At 36.2% G+C, this 22,199-nt stretch overlaps 1 protein-coding gene across 1 annotated transcript in view; it reads right to left on the bottom strand.

Annotated features, from left to right (window-relative positions):
• LOC131986961 (uncharacterized) overlaps positions 1-22,199 on the bottom strand; it is a 133,380-nt gene that overhangs the window by 11,323 nt on the left and 99,858 nt on the right. The window contains exons 8-13 of the mRNA XM_059352101.1: positions 17,495-17,614; positions 16,008-16,084; positions 14,340-14,512; positions 12,199-12,472; positions 386-446; positions 89-281 (exon numbers count right to left, since the gene is read on the bottom strand). Of these exons, the coding sequence (XP_059208084.1) occupies positions 89-281; positions 386-446; positions 12,199-12,472; positions 14,340-14,512; positions 16,008-16,084; positions 17,495-17,614 (898 nt within the window). The remainder of the gene's footprint in view (positions 1-88; positions 282-385; positions 447-12,198; positions 12,473-14,339; positions 14,513-16,007; positions 16,085-17,494; positions 17,615-22,199) is intronic.

A 22,199-nucleotide genomic window follows, 5' to 3' on the forward strand; every position in this document is an offset into this window, starting at 1 on the left:
ATATATCGGGATATGACTTTTGGTCCATTTCGCCCAGCCCTAGTCCTAACAAAGCATTTAAAATCGTTATACACAGAGTGTTGCTCACCCAGGGAGACCTCGCGGGCGAACGCCATGCAGACCAGCAGCAGCGGGAGGCCGACAGACACGTACTTGATGACCTTGTCCAGAGGAAGCTCCAGCTCCAGGTGGCTGATCCGGTTTACCCCGGGGCCGCCCTGCAGCAGGGCATCAGATAGCATGGCCTTGGCTGCCGCCTGGGCGATGGACATGTTGAACTCCTAGCCAGCGATAAGGAAAAGGGGTTATTTTTTTTGACACAGTCAAGTACCGAGAGGAGATATTGTGTGCTCTCAGAGCTGTAAGTACAAATCAGACTCATGACCTGTGTCACATGCCTCAGCGTGGCTCTGTCTGCCTCATCCTCACTGTCTCTTTCACTATATCTGGAGCAATATAAAATACCTACACTGCAAAAAAAAGGTGTGTCTAAAACAAGAGAAAACACTAAGTCTGAGGGGAATGATCTTGCTGCATCGACAGATAATTTACCTTGACAAGATTTCTTAAATTAAGATTATTAAATCTAGAAATAAGGATGCTGAACGCTTAAAATAAGAAATTAACTCTTCTAAATGTAAAGGTTTTTTTTATCTTGGTAAGAACCAAATAATTGTCTCTGCTCGGGCCAGTTCGTCGCTGCTTGCAGCTTTAATTTAATCTCTTTTGTACATTTTTTGTCTTTTTTTGGTCATTTAGTGACCAAACGATGATGTAAAAAGACACAAAATGACCAAAAAAAGACACACAAAAAGACAAAAAAGAAACAATTGACGTAAAATCACAAAAAAACAAAAAAAAACCCACAAAAAAAGACACAAAAGATGTAAAATCACCGAAAAGGACACAAAAAGACAAAAAAAAACAACACAAAAAATAAAAAAAGACACAAAAAGTTTTTTTTTTATCTTGGTAAGAAACTAATAACAGCTTTAATTAAATTAAGATTTAATAATCTTAATTTAAGAAATATTGTCAAGGTAAATTATCTGTCCATGCAGCAAGATCATTTCCCTCAGATTTAGTGTTTTTATCTTGTTTTTAGACACACATTTTTTTGCAGTGCATGTTTCAAATAAGGGGCAGTGAATATGAAATTGCACCTACAATTTTGACTTATCTGTAATTCTGAATTGTAATTATCCATGTACTCAGTTTTGTGGTTAAAAAACGAATTACTAGTAATTTAAGTTCCTGCCAAATATCACATAGACTCCCACTCAGAATAAAATGTAAAAGAAAAATAAGTTTAAACTCTTTCAGTATCTTCTGTTGCGTATTTTCTTAGTGCATTATCAAATTAACTCTTAAAACAAGATAAATTAAAGCTGCAAGCAGCGATGAACTGGCCCGAGCAGAGTGACCTGATGATTATTTGGTTCTTACCAAGATAATAAAAAAAACTCTAGATTAAGAAGTGTTAGATAATTTATCTTGTTTTCTTATTTTAAGCGTTCAACATGCTTATTTCTAGATTTAACAATCTTAATTTAAGAAATCTTGTCAAGTGAAATGATCTGTCCATGCAGCAAGATCATTTCCCTCATTTAGTGTTTTTATCTGGTTTTTAGACTAAACACCTTTTTTGTAGCGTACATATCTACAGCCATAAAAGTCCAGTTTCAATCCAAATTACAAATCAGCATAATTCCAAGGAAATGTCCTCAACAATGGAAGACTTACCTGAAGTCTTCCAGCTTCCTGCGGTGATACAATTAGAGCCAAAGAGTCCCTCTAAAGGCCGGCACAGTGCTGGAAAGCGTCTTAAGTATTCAGGGAGGGCCTCAGTAAATGAGAGGTTGGATCTGGGCTGGACCGGGCCGAGCCGGGTCTGGCTCTAATTACAGGGACGACATCTGGGAGCATGTAGGCGCCCAGATGGCACCGACTGCTGCAGACCTCCAGGACTAGCATGGGGCATGCAGTGTGTGTGTGTGTGTGTGTGTGTGTTCTTCTTCTTGTTCTTCCTACATAGTGAGGACCGGAACACGTTTTTAACCAACAGAGTGAGGACATTTTTGCAATGTGAGGACATTTTGGCCGGTCCTCACTTTGTTTTAAGGGTTAAAGGTTACATGATAATGATAACTAACTGAAACTGTATTGTGTGGTTACAAAACTAACTAAAATTATAGTGAAAATGTCCTTTGTTTTCGTCTTTGTCAACTTTTTTCATACATAATGAAGATGGATCAGACAAAGGAAATAAAGGCAAAATTTACTGTGACCTCTTTTAATCTCCCACCCAACAAATACCCCATTACAGAAAACTACAACTAATAAAAACTCAACTAAAACTAGCAAACTCACTCTAAAAACTCATTAAAACTAACTGAATTTGAAAACAAAAATTCACAATCCAATGAAAACTGAAACTAATGAAAAATCCAAAACTATTATTATCTTGCAATTCACTGTTCCAATGAGGGTCCTCACAAAGATAGAAGTACAAGAATGTATATGTGTGTGTGTGTGTGTGTGTGTGTGTGTGTTCTTGTACTTCCTACATAGTGAGGAACGGAACACGTTTTTTTACCAACAGAGTGAGGACATTTTTGCAAAGTGAGGACATTTCGGCCGGTCCTCACTTCTTTAAAGGCTTTTTTAAGATTTCAGACTTTGTTTTAAGGGTTAAAGGTTACAATAAGGTTCATGTTAGGGTTAGGTTAAGGGGCTAGGGAACAAGGTTATTATAGTTAACGAAAACTAAACGAAATAACAAAAACTAGAATTGAAAAAACATTCTCGTTTCGAGTTTTTAAAAAAAAAAAGATAATTAACTGAAACTGTATTTTGTGGTTACAAAACTAACTAAAACTAAAATTCAAAATGAAATTAAAACTAAAACTGATGAAAAAAATCACTATTCCAATGAGGGCCCTCACAAAGATAGAAGTACAAGAATGTGTGTGTGTGTGTGTGTGTGTGTGTGTGTGTGTGTGTGGCTGTGGCCCACTTCAAACAAGTGAACCATCCCTCGTGGCTTTTTCAGCCCCTGTCATTCAGAGACTATTTTTACTGTATTTCAGCCTGACTGAAGCAAATACTGGCTTACATGCTGTACCCGTTCAACAGGGACGGTCATGTTTTTGTCCCTTTCAGTATACTGGATGTGTTTGAGAGAAAAACTAGCTGTGAAATTATATTTCATTACATGGACCTCTGTTGATAGGAGAACCCCATTGTGGTGTTATGGGAACATAAAAACATGCAAAATGAACAACAACATACAAATGAAACAGACAAACAAGGATTTACAACTGCATGTGATATGTTTTATAACTTATTATGTATTATATTTTGTGCTGTAAATGAATGAGAGCCACGGTACGTCATCAGATAAAAGAGCAGCATTGGTCAGTATTACTAGACCAGGGGTCTCAAACTCAAATTACTGGGGGCTGCTGGAGGCAGTATCAAAATGACCAAAAAAGACAAAAAAATATTTAAAAAAGACAAAGTTATTAAAAAAAGGACACAAATTGACCCAAAAAGACACAAAATGACAGAAAAAAAAACAAAATTACTTTAAAAAAGAAACAAAATGACTCAAAAAAACACAAAATGACCAAAAAAAGACACAAAATTGTATTTTGTATTTTATATACAGTCTTATGCTTCCACCAAACACAAACTTTAACCACATAGTTCAATCAGCTAACAGGGAAATTTCATTTTGTCCTGAGTTAGGCAGCCTGTGGACAAGAACAAGTGTTTCCATGAGCTCCAGACTGCAGTTAGAGAACCTCTAATTTAACTAAAATGTCCTGGTTTTGGTTCCTGTGTTAGAATGTTGGAATCCAACAAGATGGTACTGCGGCAGACATTAACAATAATTATAAAGAAACAGTGAATATTAATCCTGCTGGTGTCTTTGTTTGCTTATGTAGGTCACATGACATTATTATTAAATTGAGAGTATTTAATAACCAGTTAAAAGTTTCTTGTAGCTGCTTTAAAGAAACATTTTCATATCATGTTTGTGTCCAATATGACAGTGAGTCTAATATTCACTTTCTTTTCGCTGTGTTTTTGATCTCCACCAACTCCTGAGGGAAATATCTCAAACGTCTCTTTATTTGTTAAATGATCCATTGTTTTCACAAGCAACTCTGCCAGTCTGCTGCTTGGAAGCATATAGTGAGTTTCTGTTGGATATAGCTTTCTGCTGTGGCTGGAAATGTACAACCAAAACAATGAGCAGAAAGATATCAAAATAAAGAAGAGTCAGGTGATCATTATCTTGTCACTCGACTTCTTGCACAAACAAACAATAATTTCATTACTTGTCAATGAAAAAGAACATTTCTTATCCTTAACCCCTTAGCATTCCTGTGTTTTTGTTTGCCATAGTGCCAACCAGGCTATATAATAGAACTGTCTGTCTATATAATTATTAGCTTACAAGTAAATTCTCAAAGAAGTACAGCTGGAGACACTAACAAAGTTAGAGACAAGAGAGACGATGAAAGTGAAACCCCGCAAAACATGTGCTTAGCTATGTTAAGCTAGCGTTGCTTTATTTCAACCTAGCTAGCAAGCTAATACAAATGAAACGTCTTCACACAAAATGGCATTTAAAAAAAGATGACATAACGTTACCTTTATATTGGGACTTCTTCTCCTCCTCCTCTCTTCTTCTCTTTCGATACTGAGCACCAGAGAGCTTTGATGGCCGTTTCATCTTGCAACATTTATCAAAACATAACATGTTTGTCACTTGACGTGACCTGACCTCTGTGACAGCGATCTGACCGTCTAAAGGGGGGCAAGGCAATGACCACACATCACATGACTTAGCACCACAAGTGACAAAACGTCATTGTTTATCTGTTTCCTTATTTGTCGTGAGGGCGACAATGGGCATCGAAAATTATTATTGTTTTGGGTTTTTTTTCTCCCTCAAGGGTGACTGGCGGCGCCCCTCCAGCAGATGGCGCTCAAGGCGACTGCCTATGTCTCCTATGCCTAGAGCCGGCCCTGAGCGTAGCAGTGTAATAACACCCTATGTCCCACAGGTTAATCAGCTCTAAATGTTATTCAGGAATGAAGAGTTGTGGGTCATGCTTAGATTTGTGAAACTGTCTGTCTTTGTGAGCTGGTGGTTTGACAAAAAGTATCTCTGTGTTGCATAAAAGTAAAGGCCTGGGGTCATGTTTTCTCTGCTGCCAGTGAACCAACAATGTCTGAGTGATTGATCCGTGACTTTAAAGGCTTTCCTGACACCCCAGTGATAACCAGGGGTTTATACTTCCATGGAACAGGATACTGAAGATGTTGTTTTGCTGGAGTCTTCTGCTTTGGCTTCCACACTAGAGGTGGGGGAAAAAATCAATACAGCACAGTATCGCTATATTTTATAATTATGTTTTCTTGTTGTATTGTGTTTTTCTGTGTTTGCCTGTATGTTGTTTTATACCCTTGTAAAGCACTTTGTGGGTTTTTTCCTGTGAAAAGCGCTTTATAAATAAAATTTACTTAATTACACAGCCACATTCAGACTCTGGAGTCCATGAATGTGCCGCAGCACGACTTCTTCATGAAGTCACAACGTAAACGACACAACATTTTCTCTAAAGTTTTGGCTTTTCCAGAAGTTACCATATCCAATTTAAGGCATGAACCCTTTTTTAAGGTAAAAAAAAAATGATTTTTCTAATTTAGCTTTGTGCATTTAGCATTTGTAATGCAATCTTTTGTGTTTACTGATTTTTTTTTATAATTTCTTTGTGTTGTTGTGTGTGTTTTTTGTAATTTCTTAGTTTTTTTTATGTGTGTTTATTGTAATTTTTGTGTGTTTTTTGTATTTTTATTATGTTTTTGGTGTGCTTTGAGTGTGTTTGTATGTGTTTTTTGTAATTTTGTTCGTGTTTTTGATGTTTTATGTGTTTTTGTGTGTTTTTTGTAATTTTTTTGTGGGTTTTTTTGTGTTCAAAATATTGACCCAGTAAGTCAAAATGAAAAAAATAATCAGGTCATATAGGTGACTTGTCTTGAAAACAATGATACCAACACGTCATGGTAAAGATTTTTAAGTAGTTTATACAGGCAGAATGAAAAGGAGTCCAAAACCGACAAAATAGCCCCAAACTCCAAAGGGTTAAATAATGTGAATGCTTAAATTTCTCAGGATTAATAAAAAAAGAATACACTAGGAGATGATTTATGGTGGGTTTTAGGTACCACCACCCCATGATGAATGAAAACGCCTACCTTAACTGCTGTATAGGAGCTTCAGGTATTAACATTTTATCCCACTTGCTCTCCAACTAATGTTCTTCTGTTCAGACGGGGTCACCGGCTGCTCTGCTTGTCTGACCTCCTGTACAGAAACTCCTTTGTGGCATAATTATGGAAGAAAAGTTGTGATGCCCATAACTCTGAAACAAGCACTTTTTTTTTTTGATATATAAATATGGTGATTTCCTCCCACATGTGTGAGCTTTTGAGCATTGCTTCTTCACGGTAATGTCAAGTACTAATCACCTCCCCACATGTTGCCTTTACCCCTTAATAATAAATTATTTTGTAATCCACTGCAGTTCAAATTCCTCCTACTGGAAAATGTGGCTGAAGGAGGAGAAAAGTAACAGAGGTAGACGATAACAGATATTTAATGCTGCAATTAAAGAGCGACCTTTTTATGGGGGGCAATGCAATGCAGAAAACAATGCAAAGATGCAATCATACACAAGCTGTGTAAAAAACAAAATACAATGTGGCTTTTGCAGCGAAACACCCACAGGAGTGATTACCATTTACTCCCAGGGAGCAGAATCCACATTTCAGAAGCTGAATCCCTGCGGTGGTTCTTTTTTTTTTTTTTTTTTTTCATCGGTAGGTGGGAGAGCGTTTGGGCGGGCATCTCCCAGCGAGTTAAATCACAGGCTAGAGAAAAAACCAGTGGGTGGGAGGCTGCACATGTGACAGGAAAATGAGGGAAGTTAAACCAATATTTAGATTACTAACTGTGTAATCTGGAAATAGGTTACAGTGAAGCAAAGGCCTGATCCGGGTCAGGAAGTGTCACACTTTAAGCTTTGCTCTATTGTGATCCTGGCTTAGAAATGTGCAGCAGGCAACAATGCTCGTGTTAATTATGTAGTGTTGTGTTCAGGGCTTTTCATCTCTGAATGTTCTCATGAATCAAGCTGCTTGTAATGCAAATAAGTGGGTGTCTAAAATCAAGATGAAAACACTAAATCTGAGGGAAATGATCTTGCTGCATGGACAGATAATTTCACTTGACAAGATTTCTTAAATTAAGATTATTAAATCTAGAAATAAGAATAAGTAATTGACTCTTAAAACAAGATAAATTATCTAACACTATATCTTTGCAATATATATTTTTTTGTCATTCAGTATTCCAGGTTTTCCTCAATTAGTTTGTTTTGATCATCATACATCCTTATTTTATGTTTTCCTTTATTATTATTTTTTAAATAAAAATCCCTTTTTGTGTCACTACTCTTCTAATCACAACATGGGCGAAAAATGACACATGTCCATTCTTTTGGCTAAGTATCTTGCTAAGCTAACTGCTTAGCTAACTTCTTTGCTAAATAGCTTGCTAAGCTAACTTCTTTGCTAAGTAGCTTGCTAAGCTAACTACTTAGCTAACTTCTTGGCTAAGTAGTTAGCGATGTAATGATACAAAAACTTTGTATCTTGTTATCAAAAACAAGATATTAAAGAATACTTGGATATTAAATCATAAAATAAGTTGATATCAAAAGATAGAGCACAGAAACACACACCAGCATTAAATAACATGGGAAATTAATGCGGGTCATTTTTGACCCATGTTGTGTATTAGAAGGGGGTCAATGTATGTTATGTAAGCTAACTACTTAGCTAACTTCTAGGCTGAGTAGTTAGCTAAGTAGCTTGCTAAGCTAACTACTTAGCTAACTTCTTGGCTGAGTAGTTAGCTAAGTAGCTTGCTACGCTAACTAGCTTGCTTAGCTAACTTCTTGGCTAAGTAGTTGGCTATGTAATAATACAAAAAATGTTTTTCTTCATACAGTATGAGAGGCAAAATGGAAATAATGATCTGTTGTTATCAAAAACAAGATATTTAAAGAATACTTGGAATATTCAATCATAAAATAAGATAGATAAGAAGATATCAACATGGGGAATGAATGCGGGTCATTTTTAACCCATGTTGTGTATTAGAAGTGGGTCAATATGTTGTGCATCAAAGGGTTAAAATAAGAAATTAACTCTTAAAACAAGATAAATGATCTAACACTTCTAATGTTTTTTTTTTTATCTTGGTAAGAAACAAATAATTAGCAGTGTGGCTCTTGATGTGTTCGTTCAGCCTCAACATATGCAGAAAGTCAAAATCAGTACCTTTACATGTTTTAATTATTAAAATTGGTCTATTGAAACACAATAGATTATGACAACCAAGTGTACAAATGAAATAGAAATATTCCCTATTGTCTGTCACTTGCTCTGGAAGATCCATTTAAAAAAAGCAATCGAGAAAAGAATATTAATGAGCAACATACTTCACAATGAACAATCAGAACATTCAATATAACATGGGGTTTTTCTTTTTCTAGACATCTTCACATTAGAAACGAGCGACTCCATTTTTGTTTGTTTTAGTACAAAACAGAGAGCTGAAATTGTTTCACAGTTTCTTCAAAATCCTTCACATAAAATCGAAAGAGATGTTAGGACTGAGTTTATTTGTTTTCTCTCTCTCTCTTTCTCCTTTTTCCCACAAAATTGTCTTCTTTGTCTCCTTTAAAAAGTTTGTCAGTAAAAGACATTGTCTTTCTGTCTGTCTGTCGGCTGGGAATCCAAAGTCTCTGGCCGTCTTTGTGTGATTCCCTCCGTGCTGAGACAGTTTGTGGTGACTGGCAGGGCTGCCATGCTCTTATTTTGTGACAGAATCATCCAGGGTCACAAAGATATACAAGCAGTTTTCTAAGACTGACTTGATGGTTGTAGTCAAGTATGTGCATGGCCACCAGCTAATACCATAGCCTTATTCAGAAAGTTTGCAAAAAACTTGCAGAAAATGCAGAAGCAACTGTCATTGTCCTTAAAGGTAGCACTTTCTATGGCACTCATGTCTATAATGTATCATAAACGTGTTTTTATTGCATTAAAATCAGCTCACAACACTGTATAATATTCAAAATGCTTTCAACAATTGCATTATTATTTATTATTATAGCATTAATGACTTGTGTGGTCAAGTATCAAGGATCATAGTGTTTTTTTCATATTTTTTTATAATGCACTATAACCACTATTATAATTCATTATCATGTGATTTTATTATAAGGGCAACCCTAACCCCATAGCACATCATAAATATGTTTATAGTGACAAAAACAATCTTAGTAAGTCATCAGAAATTATGAAGTATTATAATACTTGACCTTGTAAGTGATTAAAAAATGCTTTTAATGTGCTATGATTGTTGTTATAAGGCATTACGAGTATTCACGGGGGCTTATAACTGTCATTATACATTAGCATAAGCATGTCATGTCTATAATTATTATAAACGTGTTTTTTACTGCATTAAAATCAGCTTATAACACTGTATAATATAGTTATAGGCACTAAATATTCATAATGCATTCTAACAAGAATTATTATTTTATTATTAAAACATTAATGACTTATGTGGTCAAGTATCAAGTTTCATAGTGTTTTATAAATCTCATCATTTTTCTATATAATGCAATATAAACACTGTTATAATTCATTATATTGTGATTTTATCATCGATCATCATAGATATGTTTATACTGCATTAAAGTCATGAGCTCAATAAGTCATCAGCACTTATAAAGTGTTATACTACTTGACCTTTAAGTTATTATAAAATGCTTTTAATGTGCTATAGTTGTTGTTATAAGGCTTTACGACTATTCACGGAGGCTTATAACTGTAATTATACAGTGCCATGAGCATTTATAACACAATATGAGCATGTTTATAATCCATTATACACATGAACTTCATAGACCCTCATGTCTATAATGTATTATAAAAATTTTTTTACGCCATTAAAATCAGCTTATAACACTGTATAATATAGTTATATGCACTAAATATTCATAATGCTTCTTAAGAACAATCATTAGTGGGTTTTATTTTTTTAAGTGTTGCATTACTTGACCTTTAAGTCATTATAAATCCTTTTTCATGTGCTATTATTGTTGTTATAAGGCATTGCGACTGTTCAATAGGGCTTATAACTGTAATTACACAGTACCATAAGCGTTTATAACACAATATGAGCGTGTTTATAACTCATTATAGACATGAACTCCATAAAAAGTGTTACCTCCGTGAGCTTCCCTCTGAGGCCACGCAAAAACAAAATAAAAAAATAGAATAAATATGCAAACCTTCAACACCAGAATGCAAACATATTAAAAAAATCCCATATACATACTATATGTGCAGTCAGTATACACTGGTTTTACTACGTTTTTTTTGTTTTTTTGTAGTTTTTTTTGCTCATGGGAGAAGAAAAAAATGAACTAAGATTGTTTAAAAAGTCATGCTGGAAAAGGTTTTGCTGCAGTGATGACGAGTGAGTCAAGTGAGGAAGAAACACGCCGAGTGAGTGTTGTTCGACCTGAGAACCGATGAGTCATTGAAAAGGCGAGAGCCAACACACACACAGTCACTTCTGCAGACATTTGGACAGCATCACACCTTTCTATTCGCTCCTCACTCTTATTTTTAGGAAGCCAAACTGTCAGAGTTAACAGCAGACTGTCACTCGAAGCACTTTCAGTTAAAAAAAAGAAATAAAAGCTGTGACTCACTTCATGGTGCCAAAATATTTGGACAGATTACATTCGATTAAGTTTCTCACATACTGTCAAAAAAATCTCATTGTGCAAAGATTTATTTTACTTTTTTTTCCTTTCTTTTTTTTGATGCATGTGCAACTACTCACACTGCAAAAAAGAGGTGTCTAAAACTAGATAAAAACACTAAATCTGAGGGAAATGATCTTGCTGCATGGACAGATAATTTCACTTGACAAGATTTCTTAAATTAAGATTATTAAATCTAGAAATAAGAATAAGTAATTAATTCTATTAGCTAACACTTATCTAACTTTGCAATATATTTTTTTTATCATTCAGTATTCCAGGTTTTCCTCAATTAGTTTGTTTTTGATCATCATACATCCTAATTTTATGTTTTCCTTTATTCATTTTTTAATAAAATCCCTTTTTGTGTCACTACCCTTCTAATCACATCATGGGTGAAAAATGACACGTCCATTTTTTGGCTTAGTAGCTTGCTAAGCTAAATACTTAGCTAACTTCTTGGCTAAGTTAGTAGCTTGGTAAAGTAAATGCTTAGCTAACTTCTTGGCTAAGTAGCTTGCTAAGCTAACTACTTAGCTAACTTCTTGGCTAAGTAGCTTGCTAAGGTCAATACTTAGCTAACTTCTTGGCTAAGTAGCTTGCTAAGCTAACTACTTAGCTAACTTCTTGGCTAAGTATCTTGGTAAAGTAAATACTTAGCTAACTTCTTGGCTAAGTATCCTGCTAAGCTAACTACTTAGCTAACTTCTAAGATTTAGAAGTGTTGGATAATTTAACTTGTTTTAAGAGTTAATTTCTTATTTTAAGTGTTCAACATGCTTATTTCTAGATTTAATAATCTTAATTTAAGAAATCTTGTCAAGGTAAATTATCTGTCCATGCAGCAAGATCATTTCCCTACGATTTACTGTTTTTATCTTGTTTTTACACACTTTTTTGCAGTTTGTAGTGATTAATGTCCCATTTTAATCTTTTTTTTCAGATATTTACTTACTGTGCTATTTCGGTCCGAGCTAAAGAGTAAAAAAAAATGTGCTACTATCCAAATATTTCAAGCTCAGCTCACTGCATGAGAACATACAATAGTAAAATGAAACGACACATATTCATCATTAAACTCATATTTGTCCTCATGATGGTCGTTGTGTCTGATTGGACTCCATGGTGGCTCTGCATAGGAGTCTATGATGAATTGGGAGAAACCTAGTGTGCCCTCACATGCTCTCAGAGTCACTTAGCATTAGAGCGGTCCGTATTAAGGGGACATGAGGTCAAAGTTCACATCATGTCTCTTCCTCTCGTCCACTACTCTAGTTCCTCTCTGTGCTCTATGCGCAGGTCTCTCCTTCCTCCTCCTCCTCCTCCTCCTCCGCTGGACATTTGCCTCCCCCTTTCGTTCTCCTCCTCTCCATCCTCCTCCTCTTCTTCCTCTTCCATCCCTTCCTCCTCCTCCTCCTCCTCCTCCTCTTCGTCGTCCTCCTCGGTGCCGTCCATGGAGTCGTCTGCTCCCAGCATGGCCTGCTGCATGGCCAGCGTGGCCGAGTCTGAGGACAGGGACTGGAGGCTGTCCATGCTCAGAGGGTCTGAGGGGACAAGGAGACATACAGTTATTAATACAGCAACAGAAGAAAGAATTATTCCAAGACAGAGAGACGTCTCCATTCATCTGTGAATCTTTCTGTGCTACATTTTCTTCATAGACTGTATTAACCCTCTGGAGTCCACGAAAGCTCTGGAGAACGACTTCTTCATGACGTCACAACGTAAAAACATTCAGCAGCATGTTTCCTGCTGTCAGCTCAACTCTAAAGTTTTGGCTTTTGCACAAGTTTCCATGTCCAATTTATCTGCATCAACCCTTTTTTAGCAAAGTTAGAAAAACACCTTGAAGTGTATTAACATGATTTTACTTAGCTTACGTAGCTTTGTGAATTTAGCTTTTTTTAATGCAATCTGTGTTTTTTTTTTTTTATTTCTTTGTCTTTTTTTGTGGGGGGGTTTATGTGTGTTTTTTGTAATTTTTGTGTTTTTTTTTTGGATGTTTATTATGTTTTTGGTGTGTTTTGAGTCTGTTTGTATGTGTTTTTTGTAATTTTGTGTGTGTGGCCTGAAAAGCCACAGCTTCAGGGTGCCGACCCCTGGGTTAGGGTGTTAGGGTTAGTTTTGAAGCCTTGAGTTTGGCATTTGGGCATAATATAATATTTTTTTGCAACCAGCGTAGGATTGATAGGGAGCCAAAATGAAGCTACATCATCACCAACCCATTAAATGATCACATGTAACAGTAATTCATGAAATGGTGTATGTATGTGGACATGGATGTATGCACTATATATTCTTGGTTTTTGTTTTTAATTCTCCATGTTTTGTTATCCATTTATCTGTTCTATTTATGTTTTTACTCCTGCACTGAGTATTGCACTTAATTTCATTATGCATTGCAGGACGACAAATAAAGATATTCTATTCTATAATTTCAAAACCAGAGCACACACCTAAAGCATACCCTGCTTTATCACATATTTTACTCTGAATGAGACCATCATTTAAAAAAAAAAATTATGTTGTATTGAAGATGACTTGACATTACCAATTGAGACTATAAACTCATTAAAACAAATGTTAACTGGGGTAAGAAATCAGGTGAAAAGTAGGGCCATTTTCCTGTTCATACAAAATTATTAAAGACTTATTATTGCAATCAGAGAAGTGGCCCTCTGATGCTGAAAATCATTTTTTAGGCCCTGAGGTTGCCACTTGATTTGCCTTTAAACAACAAAGATAAGATGACCAAGGGAGGCTATTTTAATGGAGCCATTTTAATTAATAAAAAAAAAACAACATAGATAGAAATATGGAGACACATTTGATTGCCATATAAGTTGATTTGGAGTTTTTAAATGCCTGCTATTCATTGATATTATGTCATATCAGAATATGTAAAGTTATATAATCATGTTATTGCCTAGAAACAGAGTTTTGTTCCCTCCTGTCTGAATGAAAACTACCTGGAGGAAACCCTGCTGTTATTATTGTCTCAGTGAAAGTGATGAGAGTGAAGTTTGGGTCTGATTGTCCACATTGTTGTGTCTTTACCTTCTCCAGCTGCAGCACACAGATAGCAGATATAATAATACATTACACCTCATGTCTGAAACCTGCAACCTAAAAATGGGCCTTTGGATAACGAAAAACTATTTATTTATCCAACTATTCTCAGGAGTGTTGGATCCCTCAGATCTAATTTAAGATTCCTGGAGGAGAAATGGTGATTGTTCAAGAATTTTACACTCTTTGTTATTGACTTTTACCTTCATGTTTCCTCAGATAAATAAAAAGAAACGAGTCAACAGTGACATCTAGTGGAGACGTTCCAAACAAACAGGTTTGAGGTGAGAACTTGGAGCATGATTGTGCTTTTTATATCTGGGGATGTGGATGTTGACGTACTGTCTGAGTTGTTTCCTGATCTGTGCGACTGCAGGACTCCAGCCACGATGGAGTCGGGCCAGAAGCGCTGCGTGGGACGGTGCTGGGACTTCATCTTCTTGGCTTTAGGAGCTGGGTCCGGGTTACTGGCGTCCAGCATGGGCTGCAGGATACGCCGGCGAGCGTTGATGAACCTGTGGGAATAAAAACAAGTAAAGGAAAAGTTGAGGGGTGGGTGATTTGGAAGATAAAGCTACATAATTACAGTTTCAGCTCAAGGAAGATAAGAAGAAAGAGTTGTTAGAAGTGATAGTTATAAATATTATAGGAATAGGACACCAGAGGATATTTGGGGGGAAAGTGAATGGATAAAAACTTTCAGAACATTTAGAACAGAGAGGTCCAGAACAGCATTAGCTTCAGTGAAGGTCAACTATGAAAACTATTCACCAATTAATCATAATTTTCAGTTTTTCAATTTTCAAAATTACTAAAAAAAAAACCCCCACAAAAAATGACCCAAAAAATTACAACAAAATTACTAAAAAAGACAAAGACCAAAAAAAGTAATTAAAGGGACCTTCCACACACAACACGGTAAAGTGCCATTCATATAAAACTCACATTAATATTTCATATCAAGGTGAGGGCCACAAAATATCATCACGAGGGCCACAATTGACCCGTGAGCCGCAAGTTTGAGACCCCTGGTTTAGACATATGATTTCCACTGTATATCACCACATATGCCGATTATAAAAACAATATTATATTACAATTACAATGTACTCACAGTGAGTACTGAATTTACCAAAATAATGTGAATGATGTGAAAAATCAAAACATACAGTCATGGAAAAAATTATTAGACCATTGTTTTCTTTAATGTCTTGTTCATTTTAATGCCTGGTGCAACTAAAGGTACATTTGTTTGGACAAATATAATGATAACAACAAAAACAGCTCATAAGAGTTTAATTTAAGAGCTGATATCTAGACATTTAACATGGTTTTATTGATAACATTTCACATTAGAGGACACGCACACATTCACGGTACATTATTGTTAATTAGCAAAAACTAATCTGATTGATTTATTGGCAAGAAACCTTTAAATCTGCTGAGAGAGGCCATACCAAAAGAGTTTAAAGTAGTGATGAATCTGCAAGAAAAAAGTTGCTTTTTCCCACTTTAAATCTCTCAAATCTGCAACTTTTTTTCTTGCAAATTTTGCCACTTTAATCTAGTAAATATGCAACATTTTTTTTGAAAGAAGCTTCCTCCAACAGTCCAAAAACACGCACTTAGGTTTAACTGGTGACTCTTAATTGCCCGTAGGAGTGTATGGGAGCGTGACTGTCTGTCTCTATGTGTCAGCCCTGTGATAGTCTGCAGATAAGCGGTTAAGAAGAATGAATGGATGAATGAATGAATGGATGAATGTTCACTGAAAACAGAAATGTAAAGAAGGGTTGTTGCATGTTGTGTTCTCAGGTGTACTTGCTCCTCACCACCAGCAGATGGCACCACAGGGCCAACAACCTGCTGAGCAGCTACAGAACACTGAAGTTCATGTAAAACCTCTTCACACACATATTTATACTACAATAATAGGAAGCAGTGACTGTCTGTCTACATGTGAACATGAGGACTTCATGTCATTCATGTGGTTGTGGTGCAGCATCTCACCAGTTGTTGACTTGCAGCAGGGTTAGATTAGTTTGTCCTGCGATCTGCCTTTTCTCATCTTCTGTCGGGTACGGGTGCTGGGAGAAGGAAGAAACAGCATCCACATTTTTAAGCAGTTTTCTTTAATTAATTGCATTTGTGTTTCACGTCAGAATTGACTCTGGTTTCTAGTGTCAAAAAACACTAACATGAACTAATATTCAATTCTCAGTTCATTTAGTAAACCCCCTTCGACTACTTAACACTTCGTTTAAATCTCTTTTATATCATCGTTTCGTCTCTGCTCAACTGTAGCTGCCACCTCATAACACTTTATTTAAAAAGGCCAACGTGTACGACCATTTCACATAAATGCGCGCACACACACACACACACACACACACACAGACACACACACACACAGAGTGGTGGAATGTAAGTAAGTACATTTACTTAAGTACTGTATTTAAGTCCAATTTTGAGGTATTTGTAGTTTCCATTCTAGTATTGAAAGTATTTCCATTCTATGTAACTTTATACTTCTACTTCATTACATTTTAGAGGCAAATACTCTACTTTTCACTCCACTATATTTAGCTGACATCTTTAGTTACTTTTCAGGTCGAGATTTAACATAAAAACATGATCAAATAAAAATGTGTTCGCATGTTTATACATGAAACCGCATAAATGCATGTTCAGTAGTCAAAATTAGCCCTACCTTAACAGTGAAATAGTGATTATATTAATGCATCAATAATAATAATAATCCAATAATATATAGAGAATATATAAAACAATCTGAGTACTTTTACTTTTGATACACACACATTTTGCACCACCTAAACACAGAATATCCATAAAATAATGTAACTGATATCAATTTAATTGAAGGCAAACGAAGGCAAATCTAGAGAAAAGAATGATTTGAAGTGCATTTCAGAATATTCGCACGCACGCACGCACACACACACACACACACACACACACACACACTCACTTGTATTTCTACCTTTGTGGGGGCCCTTACTGGAATATTGAATTCCCTAGCCCCTTACCCTAACCCTTAACCTAACCTCCACCATCACAACTAAATGCCCAACCCTAACCCTAACAGAAACCTAATTGTAACATTAACCCTTAAACAAAGTCTGAACTCTCAAAAAAGCCTTTAAAGAAGTGAGGACCGGACAAAATGTCCTCACTTTGCAAAAATGTCCTCAATCTGTTGGTTCAAAACGTGTACCGGTCCTCACTATGTAGGAAGTACAAACACACACACACACACACACACACACACACACACACTTTGCACCACCTAAACACAGAATATCCATAAAATAATGTAACTGATATCAATTTAATCAGCTGGAAGTAACACCTAAACCCAATTAACGAAGGCAAATCAAGAGAAAAGAATGAAAAGAAAGAAGTGCATTTCAGAATATTCGCACACAGACGCACACACACACACACACACACACACACACACACATTCCGTGCCTCACCATGAGATGCTGAAAGAGCCAGGAGCGCATGATGTTGGTGGCATGTTTGGGCAGGACCCCCCTTTTATTCTTGGACTTCTTGTCTTCACTGTCCAACAGGGACGACAGGTCCACGTTTACCTTTACAAAAAAAAAAAAAAAACACCAGGATGAGAAGAGAAGAGAAGAGAAGAAAAGAAAAGAAGAGGGGAGAAAAAAAAAAAGGAGCGGATGGCAGGGCTTAGTTATTGTTGCCACGGAAACAAAGGGAGACTACCAATTACCTATCTTTTTTTTCAGTGGCAAGGGCAGAAACACCTCCTCAAGTGTCACCATGGAAACTGAATTTGAGTAATGATACTTAAAATATGAAAAAAGCAGCACCCTTGACTGTGTGGAACACAAGAGGGTCAGTAGACTGTTTTTTGGTGCCTGAACGAGGAGTTTACAGAGCGGAGGGTCGGCCCAGCCTCCAGTCAAAAGTTTTGGGTTTCACAGTTCGGTGGTGACTCAGTGGCGGGCTGGTGCGAAGTGTGACTGTGTTTGGCTTGGTTTTTCATCCGTGTTGACCTAAGCCTGTCTTTGTGTTCAGTGAGAAATCATTATTCAGATGTTATTGTTTGGAGTGCGAGTGCTGAAGGACGAGATGCTCTCAGAGTATTGACAGTGTTTGACAGCCTGCGGTGTACATATGGATGTGTGTGAGGCCATGTGTCTGGTCTGGCTTAGCCGTACTTGTGAGGACCGACTTTCTAGTCCGCTATTCTTCAGAGGACATTTCAGGGCTGTAACGGTCATCAATGGTTCTGTGGTTGCAGTCGGGGTTCAGTTAAGGTTAGTAAATGGTCTGGGTGTTCTGGTTAAGAACCAACCTGGTCTCACAGGAATCCGTGGAATAGCCACGGATTCGCTTAACTCAAAATCCGTGGAATAGCCACGGAATCGCTCAAATTTCCATGAAACTGACACAGATTTCGCTACAATGCAAGTTAATGACAGTCATATCCCGTGGCTATTCCAACATACAAAGTGATTATGTACATTCACTGACTGAATATTTAGAAAATAAAACATATTTCTCGCTAGAAATGTGATCAAAATCCATTTTTAAGTCATTCTTGTACTTCCTACATAGTGAGGACCAGAACACGTTTTTAACCAACAGAGTGAGGACATTTTTGCAAAGTGAGGACATTTCGGCCGGTCCTTACTTCTTTTTAAGGCATTTTGTAGATTTCAGCCTTAGTATTAAGGGTTAAAGGTTACATGATAATGATAACTAACTGAAACAGTATTGTGTGGTTACAATACTAACTAAAATTATAGTGAAAACGTCCTTCGTTTTCTTCTTTGTCAACTATTTTTTATACGTAATGAAGATGGATAAGACAAAGGAAATAAAGACAAAATTTACAAAAAAAAAAACCAACAACCTAAAACTAGCAAACTCACTCTAAAAACTAAGTAAAAGTAACTGAATTTGAGAACAAAAATTCACAACTAAATTTTTTCACTAAAAATAAGAGAACTGTCCGCCATGTTTTTTGTTCTGACCGCCGGGACCTTGAAAGTCACGTGACTTGGAACAAACCAATAGGAACATATATCCATGGAATAGTCCCTTGATATGACTGTCATTAACTTGCATTGTAGCGAAATCTGTGTCAGTTTCACGGAAATTTGAGTGATTCCGTGGCTATTCCACAGATTTTGAGTTAAGCAAATCCGTGGCTATTTCACGGATTCCTGTGAGACCAGGTTCTTAAGAACACATATTATTAAGAGTTGGGCTGCATGTTAAGGCAGAATATCTTATAAATATGGTATTACTTTGGTGATATTCTATATTTTTCTTATAATAAACAAATCCCATTAAAGAGCCAAACCAACAATGAGCTAAAATATGCTATGTGTGTACCAAAGCCTGACATATTATTCCTCTGTGCCATTGAGCTCCACTGTTGTCCATAAACTATTAAAACACATGAGTGAGCCGTACAGCAGCACTGGGTGACATGTTCATAACCTTGAACACACACACTGTACTTCGTTTTGACTTAATCCTGCATATTCTGTCCTGCTGCCACAAACCCTCACTAAAATAGTGATGCTAAATTAATTTTTTAACATAGGGGCTCTTACAAGATAGAGAATATACCCTAACTCAAACCCTATATAACTCTAACCCTATTGAACCCTAGCCCTATATAACTCTAACCCTATATAACTCCAACCCTATATAACTCTAAACCTATATAACCCTAACCCTATATAACTCAAACCCTATATAACTCTAACCTTATATAACTCTAACCCTATACAACCCTAACCCTATATAACTCTAACCCTATATAACTCTAAACCTATATAACCCTAACCCTATATAACTCAAACCCTATATAACTCTAACCCTAAATAACTCTAACCCTAACTCTATATAACTCTAACCCTAACCCTATATAACCCTAACCCTATACAACCCTAACCCTATATAACCCTAACTCTATATAACTCTAACCCTAACCCTATATAACCCTAACCCTATACAACCCTAACCCTAACTCTATATAACTCTAACCCTATACAACCCTAACCCTATACAACCCTAACCCTATATAACCCTAACCCTAACCCTATATAACTCTAACCCTATATAACTCTAAACCTATATAACCCTAACCCTATATAACTCTAACCCTATATAACTCTAACCCTAACCCTATATAACTCTAACCCTATCTAACTCTAACCCTAACCCTATATAACTCTAACCCTATATAACTCTAAACCTATATAACCCTAACCCTATATAACTCTAACCCTAGCCCTATATAACCCTAACCCTATATAACACCTAACTCTAACCCTACATAACCCTAACCCTATATAACACCTAACTCTAATCCTATATAACTCTAACCCTACATAACCCAAACCCTATATAACCCTAACCCTATATAACACCTAACTCTAACCCTACATAACCCTAACCCTATATAACACCTAACTCTAACCCTATATAACCTTAACCATATATAATCCCAACCCTATATCACCCAAACCCTTTATAACCCTAACCCTATATAACCCCAACTAAGGCTAAGGGGCGGGTTCAGACAAGTTTAGCCCCAGTGATGAATGCAAGTTAGTGCAATGTCCACCTCAGTGAAAAAAAATGTGCTCCCTATAGTACGGTGTTTATTTCAGTGAGGAGATAAATGTGTATGTGCTCTGAGGCAGATAATATGAAACACAATGGCTCCTCAATAGCCACCATTACCAAACCCTTTGTGACACTATCTGCAAAGAGCTCCACTCCAAACTCTGAATAAAAACACATAGTACTAAAGATGTACACACACACATCACACACTATCTTTTACTGCATGCATATCGGTAAAATATAACATACAATATGAGACAAACCTTTTGAACTATATTGAGTCTTGGGCTATTTTGTCCATTTTTTAATCGTTTTCATGTCTTTTCGTGTCTTTGTAAGTCATTTTGTGTCTTTTTTGGTCATTTTGTGTCCGTTGTTGTGTCCTTTTTAGTTATTTTGTGTCTTTTTTTGGTCATTCTGTGTCTTCTGTGGGGGTTTTTTTGTCATTCAGTATTCTCATTTTGTGTCTTTTTTTAGTCATTTTGTGTCTTTTGGTCATTTTGTGTCTTGTTTTAGTCATTTTGTGTCTTTTTTTGGTCATTTTGTGTCTTTTTGTGTCTTTTTTTGTTATTTTGTGCATTTTTTTGGTCATTTTGTGTCTTCTCTGTTTTTTTGTCATTCTGTCTTCTCATTTTGTGTCATTTTGTGTCATTTTGTGTCATTTTGTGTCTTTTTTTGGTCTTTTTTTGTCTTTTTTGGTCATTTTGTGTCTTTTTTTTGTCATTTTGTGTCTTTTTTTGGTCATTTTGTGTCTTTTTTTAGTCCTTTAGTCCAACATAAAACGTGATTTTGAATCTTTTTTTTACTTTCAAAACACTATCATGATCAATAAAACAAATTAAATGTTGCAAACGCTTCTTTGTTTTCTAGTCTGGATGTGATGAAGAACTCATGATTTGGTGCTTTTGGAGACTCCAGAGGGTTAATCTGTCATTATAATTGTCCCTAGCAGTGCTAGAGCCTTTGAGTTTTTTAATGATTTGTTTGAATGAGGCACCCATTTGTGAAGGCTAAGACACTTCACAGGGGAGCATAGTGTATGACAATTTCATATGCATAAGCATGTAGGACAAAAAGCATGAATAAATAAAAACTGCAGGTCTGCTAAAGAATATGAAATTGATTAATTTTATGCAGCGTGTAGTGGAAAGAATCCTGGCTGTGTTGGAGATAAATAACACACACACTGCAAAAAGTCAGTTCTTAAAAACAATGAAAAAAAGTACAACAATAAGGTGTGTTTTGTTTTAAAATAGCAAAATGATCTGCCAATGGAATGAGAAAATGTGTAACTGCTTGCTTCCAAACTGCTGAGGTCCAGCCTAACTCTATGGAGTAGTATAGGGCTATTTTGTCAATTTTTGAATCTTTTTCATGTCTTTTTGTGTCTTTGTAAGTCTTTTTGTGTCTTTTTTGGTCATTCTGTGTCCTTTTTTGGGTCATTTTGTGTCTTTTTTAGGTCATTTCGTGTCTTTTTTTAGTCATTTTGTGTCCTTTTTAGGTCATTTTGTGTCTTTTTTGGTCATTTTGTGTCTTTTCATTGTAATTTTGTGTCTTTTTTGG

This window comes from Centropristis striata, chromosome 15 (assembly GCF_030273125.1).
Source record: "Centropristis striata isolate RG_2023a ecotype Rhode Island chromosome 15, C.striata_1.0, whole genome shotgun sequence".
NCBI classification, from domain to species: Eukaryota; Metazoa; Chordata; class Actinopteri; order Perciformes; family Serranidae; genus Centropristis; species Centropristis striata.